Source organism: Pygoscelis adeliae, unplaced genomic scaffold (genome assembly GCF_000699105.1).
Source record: "Pygoscelis adeliae isolate BGI_AS28 unplaced genomic scaffold, ASM69910v1 Scaffold402, whole genome shotgun sequence".
In the NCBI taxonomy this organism is placed as follows: Eukaryota; Metazoa; Chordata; class Aves; order Sphenisciformes; family Spheniscidae; genus Pygoscelis; species Pygoscelis adeliae.
Genome location: NW_008824411.1, coordinates 645,355 through 652,432, shown reverse-complemented (window position 1 = coordinate 652,432; position 7,078 = coordinate 645,355). Strand labels below are relative to the sequence as shown.

General features: G+C 40.3%; 1 protein-coding gene across 1 annotated transcript in view; it reads right to left on the bottom strand.

Annotated features, from left to right (window-relative positions):
• Positions 1 to 3,809: 3,809 nt before the first annotated feature.
• MIER1 (mesoderm induction early response 1, transcriptional regulator) overlaps positions 3,810 to 7,078 on the bottom strand; it is a 22,760-nt gene continuing 19,491 nt past the window's right edge. The window contains exons 11-12 of the mRNA XM_009320575.1: positions 5,848 to 5,987; positions 3,810 to 4,986 (exon numbers count right to left, since the gene is read on the bottom strand). Coding sequence (XP_009318850.1) covers positions 4,661 to 4,986; positions 5,848 to 5,987 — 466 coding nt within the window. The 3' untranslated portion in view covers positions 3,810 to 4,660. The remainder of the gene's footprint in view (positions 4,987 to 5,847; positions 5,988 to 7,078) is intronic.

The following is a 7,078-nucleotide window of genomic DNA, read 5'->3' as shown; positions in this document are numbered from 1 at the left end:
CCTGGGGTCCCCTGGTCCCTGCAGCTTCCAGCTGCCGCAGCCCCCTCCAGCGCGTGCTCTCACCGGTGCCGGACCGGATCAAACCCCCGTCCTTCAGCCAGGCCTGCGCATTCGTCTCGCTTGCTTGAACAGAAATATTTGGAAATCACTTTTTGCCACGTTTGCTTGTAACCTCGCTGTGCTGAGGCGTTCGCAGTCAGGATGTCGGTTCTGTCAAAAGTTTTGATTTTTGTTTATTTTTGAATCTACTGGTTAGATTTATTGTCCAAATAGTAAAATATTTTTAAAGCTTATTTTGTTTGTAACGGGGCACACTTCAGTGCCAGAGTCTGGATGGTATTGTATACACTGGGAAAGTGAACAGAGTTCCTACAACAGTATTTTCTACGCTATTAATTGACTAAAATTTTTTCTATATAGAATATTTACAAAATGACCATTTTAGTAATTAAAAGGGTGACCTTTTTATTTGAATGTACGGCAGGCTTTATATGTCAGTCAGCGATGACAGCAAAAGTGATTTTATGTGCCTATGTATTTTTGTACTGGCTTCAAATAAACCAATGACCTTCCCTCCTCCTACCCCGCCTGCTCTTGCCTTCTGCCCAGGGGCTGGCCCTCGCTTCCCTGTAGCAGCAAGAAGATAAAAGGCTGGAGACGACGAAGCGGCTGAGGCCAAATAAAACGGGTGCAGCCGGGCTCCCCCAGCAGCCCTGTTGTAGCATGTTTGTTGTCCCTTCTGTGCGTACTCTGGTAGGTGTGGAGGAAGCGGGGGTGAGGGAGGTCTCTTGGGTCTCTTGCGTTTTCAGCTTTAAATATTCTTTGAGGAAGGGAAAAGGTCCTAATGGGAAAAACACCAACCAACTGACACAAAAAAAACCCCAGTGCAATAAAATCAGTCCCTCTCCTTCTCCCCAGCCAGCCCAAGCTGTTACGCGGGCCTTGATGTGTTATATGGGGGAATGTGGCACTCTGAGGTGCTTAATGCTCCCATTCAAAAAACTGTTGGTGCTGTGTGCGCAAGGTAACTGCAGAACAAGAGCTAGTCGCAAAGTCAGCAAGAGGGCTCCTGCTGTAGCAGGGCCCTGCCACACCTCCTGCCTGGTGCTTTCTGGCTGCAAGTAACAGCAGTGTTGTGACTTCCCGGGCCTTTGACTTAGAAATAGAAATTAACTGTACATGTGTAACCCACAGCTAACCCACTGCTGCCCTTCCGAGTCCTGTCCGTCCTCAATGACAGCAGCACCAAATCCTCTGTCCTCCTTCACATTACGCTGCCTGTAGTTTAAAGCGTACGGCAAACCCCACTTCCCCCCAGGCGGACCCACCGCCCCTCCAGCTGCTCGGAGTAACGCCCAGCTCTGGCCTACGCCTGCCCTGAGTGGCCCTGGGAAAGCCTTGTGAGGAAGGGTGTGAGAGCAGCCTGGTTTTAGGGGAATGAAAGAAACGGTTCAAAGTTCAACCAGAAAAGGGTATTTTGTTTCTGTGGTTTTCACCACAGCAGTAACAGAGTCACTACCACCACACTGCTACAAGGGGATGGGGTGTTCGCATCCTCTGTAGGCAGAAATACTCTACCTGCTGTTTTGCTCAAAAAACTCAGCGATTTTTTATGCAAACAGTACGTTTAAAAAAATATTTTAATAAGCTTTTTCAGAATTGCAGACAGGGAGCGGGGATAAGAGAAGGGAATTACTAACAGTGCAAAATTCCTATGTGTGGAAAAATGTATAAAACTGGTATGTAAATTGTGTGTGTGTAGTTTTTTTAATATCATGTTTAATCCTTTAGAAAGCCCAGCAAGGATTTATTCTGTTGAACTGGATTCTCCGTTCAGGCTGCAGTCTTAAAGCACTTCATGAATGCAGGACGCCCGCTCCAGCTGAACCGATCATGATAGTGCTTGAAAACCAGACCCAAATGTCACACGCAAGTTGTGATCTTTTCAACACAGCTTGGAAACACGCTGAACACACTTCTGGGCTCCAAACCGTACTGAAAGCTTTTTAAATGAAATCAAAGTTACTATATTTCTAGAATTTTAAATAGCTTTAGTAGTGCAATGACTTATCAAGTTATAGTGGCTGCATTTTGAAGAACATGAACAAAGTATTGTATAAAACACCAGCATAAACAAAATGTAAATTATAATTAAATATTCTTAAAGTCTAGCTGAGCATTACATATTTGTTGATTATGGAATGTCAGGTCTCTTCTACGTATCACCAAAAAAAGGTAAGATGAAAAACAAAGCAACATTCCTGAAAATATACACAGTGCTGTATTTCACACACAAGCCTGAGACAATTTACTTATGAACTTTCCTATAAATTTTTGGAAGTATTTCCAACTTGCAAACAAAAATGCATAAAAATAAAACTGAAAATAGGACTCTAGCTGCAAAGACTCTTAGAAGCACTGCACTGCCCTCAGTCTGAAACCGTCTCAAGACCATCTTCAATATAAGGCTGTGATACTTTGGTTTCCATTAATAAACCAGATTGTAAAGTTAACAGCACCCTCTTGCTAAAGCAATTGCTTAATTAATCAATCACTTAATTGATTAATGCAGGCCATACGTTAGCAAACCTTACCGATGTGCCTCTCCACATAAATTGCTGTCTAATTCTAGGCAGATGTCAACTTCTGCACATCAGCTGAACCAGTTAGAATGGATCATTCCCAACGTTTCTGGGAACAGCAGGTTAATACGCTCCAGTAACTCATCATGGTGGTGGAGCCAGGCCGGACGCAGAAGATTTGGCTCATTAATGACCATAAAGTCCAAGTACGTGTAGTTGAAGGAGATAAAACAAACAAAACCCTTAGCGGTTGTTTTTTTTAGGTTGATACATTAGTTTCAAACCATAGGACCGTACATTTAAAACTGGAATTGTAAAGACTCATAAACTTTAAGTAAAAATAACCAATTAAAAATTAACAGCACTCCTGTAAGCCACAGGAGGAGGAGATAAGATTATAAATTATACAAATGAACAATTTTCCCTATTTTTAATACAGTAGATGTGTAGCTGTGGCTTAAAAAAAAAAAAAAGAAAAAACCCAAAACACCAGTATTAAAAATCTTGCTATTTCATGGATGTAAACCCTACTTCAACAACTTTCAAATTATGCTGGTGGGACGGTGAGCATCACCCCCTCCACACACTTTTACAAAGAGTTTTCGTTTCTCGCACTTTAATCATAAACCAGTTACCCATACCTACTCTCACTTCTTACCCATGTGAATCTCTATATACTGAGTGTATATATGTGTATATGCTCTACCAAGCATGTGTATGCGATGTTTCTGCTCCCACTGAAATACCCATCCATATAAGGTCCACTGGTTTTCAGAAATTCAAGATCAGGCACCAGGTTACCAGCTGCACGTCCATTTCTAACCTGTACAGCCAGAATCACTTGACCCATTTCCTACCCTTCCTGTGGTCAGCGAAATGTAGAAGATGATAGATAGACTGAAAATAAATCAATGGGTAATCCAACACCTGATCTTGGCGAACAAGGTTTAGTGAACTTAAGCATTTGGCTGATGTGAAATTTATCTGAGCTCAAAATAAAATGAGAAAATGTATAATGAAAGCAAGAAAATTTGTGCAACGCAAGCATCGTGCTTAACAAATTTTTAGCATCACTATTTGCCATAAAACAGAAGAAAAAACATGTTTTCAAAATCAAATGACTTCCAACCATTCTTGGTGTTAATTGTTTACTGTTTTCTGAGAAGAAAAGAACTGTTGGTGACTAATCAGCATTTTTTAAGTCAATTGGTTTGGTTTGGGGTTTTTTTGTTGGTTTTTTTTTTTTAGAAAAGACTTCAGCAAAATAAAATGAAGCTGACATTAGACTCAGGATATCAATTCTCTCATAAAAGTTTACCAACTGTACAAGTTAAGAAAATTATACAAGCTTTTGTTTTAAGAAAGGACAGTTCAATCAAGACATAAGTACTGTAAAAATCTTTCAAAGGCTACAAAGAAATCTGGAAAAATACAGAATGTATTTCTTTAGCCCAGATAAAGAATATGGAAAGACATCATTGATGTCAACAATTTTACATATACAAACCTGACCTGGTTTATTTATTTACCTTTTAAAACTTCTATATATAAAAATAGTTGTGCTCGTAACTTTCAGGATTCATAAGGGTTCCTTAACAATGGGATGACACTTTCCTCTCACTAGCATGAGTGGAAGTCTCTGTGCCTACTCTGATGCGTGTCTTGGCATTCTGTATTTCATTTTAACTTCCTGCAACATTTGAACCAGCCCCCTGCTTCAAATAGGATGCTTTGTTCACTTGTACAATGCTTAAATGATGTATTACACACAGAAGATTCTTTAACATATTAGGCTGGGAGTATTTTTGCAGAAACTCACCGATTTGTTTCTCAAATATTTTTAAGAGCCTTAGAGTTCCCAGAACTACAGTTGCCAGCTCTGAGAAATGGAATATTCTCCTACTGCTTTTCAGCACTGGAAAAAACCAAATAATCAGATCTTAAGAGCCAAGTAGAAGGTATTAGAAAAAACCTCAGCAGATTGTTTTACGGAACTGGATTTTGTAAGGTAACCCATCAACCCTGAAAATTTTAGACACCCAGAATTTACTCCAAGGAATAAAATCAGCTCCTAGTATTCAGTCATCCAAAGTTTCTAGTTCTTCAAGCTTCCCGTGTGAGTTTGCTTCTTGGAAGAACTCTGAAGAACCTGGGCTCTCTTTTCCATTGCTGTTAATTCTTCTTCTTTTTAGAGGTCTTTCGTTTTTTTCTTCAAAATCATTTTCGTTTCTTGAAGCTGAATGAGCAAGTTTTGGATCAATGGAAAGGTTTTCAGTTTCATACCCATTTGTATCCAGATCCGTGTGAGGTGTTTTCTTGCCACTGGTAGGTCCATTTACATGCAATCCTTCAATTTTTGCTTCATCTTTATTTGGTATCTCACCTGGCCCATTAGCAGACACGCCTGCGTTACAGAGACATACCATAAGAAAGAGAACAGAAGTGTAAGCAGTAACAGAACAATGTGTGACAGCTCAATAAAGCAGAAGTCGAACTAGTCCTATTGAACTAAAAAGCCAATATTGTTCTCTGTATCCTCATTGTGTGATGAACGAGTGATTTATTTGCATACAAATGACAGACTTACCACGATGGAGTTTATGGAAGCCCTTACAAGCAACAGCAGCCAAGAAAATGTCCTAGAATCCCATAACTGTACAAGCTGCAGGTGGACTGTCCTCACCTGGGCAGTTTCTGTAGCTTCCACTTGATTTTCACAATCTGATTCAGCCCCCAAGCTCCTCCCTCCTCTTGCTACTGCTTTCACTTCAGCTCCTTCCGAACAGCTATCCCTTGCTTTTGAGGTTTTCTTCCTTCACGAGTGATCGTGCCCTGGCTCTCCTCCCATTCCTAACTGCCCTTCAATGCCCCACGTCTGGTAAGAATAGCTAACGGTGTTCCTGAGCCAAGCACCAGAGAAGCACTAGCGTGCTGGCAGGATAGCCCAGTTCTCATCTCAGTTGTTTTAAGTATCCTGCACAGGACTCCTCACAAAGTTAGCATTACACTACACTAGCATGGGGAAGACAATAACAGATGTTTACATTTAAAAGGAAGATTCTAGTGCAGATTCATGTGACCACTGGCTAAACGCAAACATGTAGCTTTTTTAAAAAGCATTTTTAACTTAAAGCTGCTAACACCTTGGAAAATATTTGAAACTACAACAGACTTGTTTTTAGAGAGGCAAGCTGAACTTCTCATTTGGCTTGTCATCTGCGATGATTTGGCAACTCTGTTTAGAAGGGACAGGGCACGCGCTTACCATTCTGATTACTGTTGCTGGTTGTGCTGTCTTCCCTTTCAGACTGGCTGGTGCTGCTGTTGGAAGTTGTAGGAGGAGGGGACGGAGCTCTACTGGAAGCAGCACTTTCACTTTCATCCAGGAGACGGTCCATATAATCTCTACACAAGAGAAACAGCACATTCAGCATTGCCCTTGCTGTGTAAAGGATTGGCGTTATTTGTACAAAAATATTCACTGCATATACTGCAAGTGTGACCAATTCACATTTTATATCTTTTGAAATGCACAGACTTATCTTGCAAAGTTAACAACTTTAAGATCTCCTGTGTTAACTGGCTCACGTATGGTTTGTCCACAGCAACTACATTTTTATTGACCAATCACTGCAGCCAGCTTACATAAATTCAGCCTGTGCTTATGCTAAGTCCCATAAGATCATGCACAAGCAGAAACTTCAATATGCTGTGATGTTGTGGACTGTGTTTTCAAGGTGATGCTCTCGGGCAGGTTCATACTAAGCTCTTGCAATTTGCTGCGGCAGTGATAACATACCATTAAAGTAAACAAGTTTCGTGCACATACAACCTCAAAAGGGGCAAAGTTAAAAGCAAATTAAAAACTTCAGAGTTAAAGATAAGACATTTCCATATCTGAAATATGTTACAGTCCTACAATTTAGGTCACTAATAGTAAATCTCTTATGAAAGATTTAAACAAAGTAAGATGGTTGGTAAAGCCCTTCTACATACGGTATTAGTCTGGATTAACTCCAGAAACAGCATATCCTCACACATAATTATTCTGGAACTGATACTGCACCCTAAATTCCCACATCTATCTGTAAAAGCATTCAAGAATAGACAAGTACAATCCTTAATGACACTTCTTCTGATCACCATATGCAGTCACAACTGCAAAAGAACCAAAGAATGTTTTAAGTCATTAACAACGAAAAATGTCTACTAATTTGGGCAAAAATGGAAAAAAAAAACCCCAGATGGAAGAAGAGGGGGAAACAGACAGTCCCTGACAAATGGTTATGAAAATCCAGCAGCTCTGGGTGCTTCTCTGTAACAGTCTACTTTACAAAGCCACAGATAGCAACTGTTAATGTCATACTGCAAGTTCACTTCAGTGGTCCAACACACAGTTCTAAAATGTTTAAAGAAACAATAATTTTAAAAAGAAGGAGCAACAGAGAAGCCAGGAACAAATGAGAAGAAAAAAATAATAGTAAAAAGACTTGGAA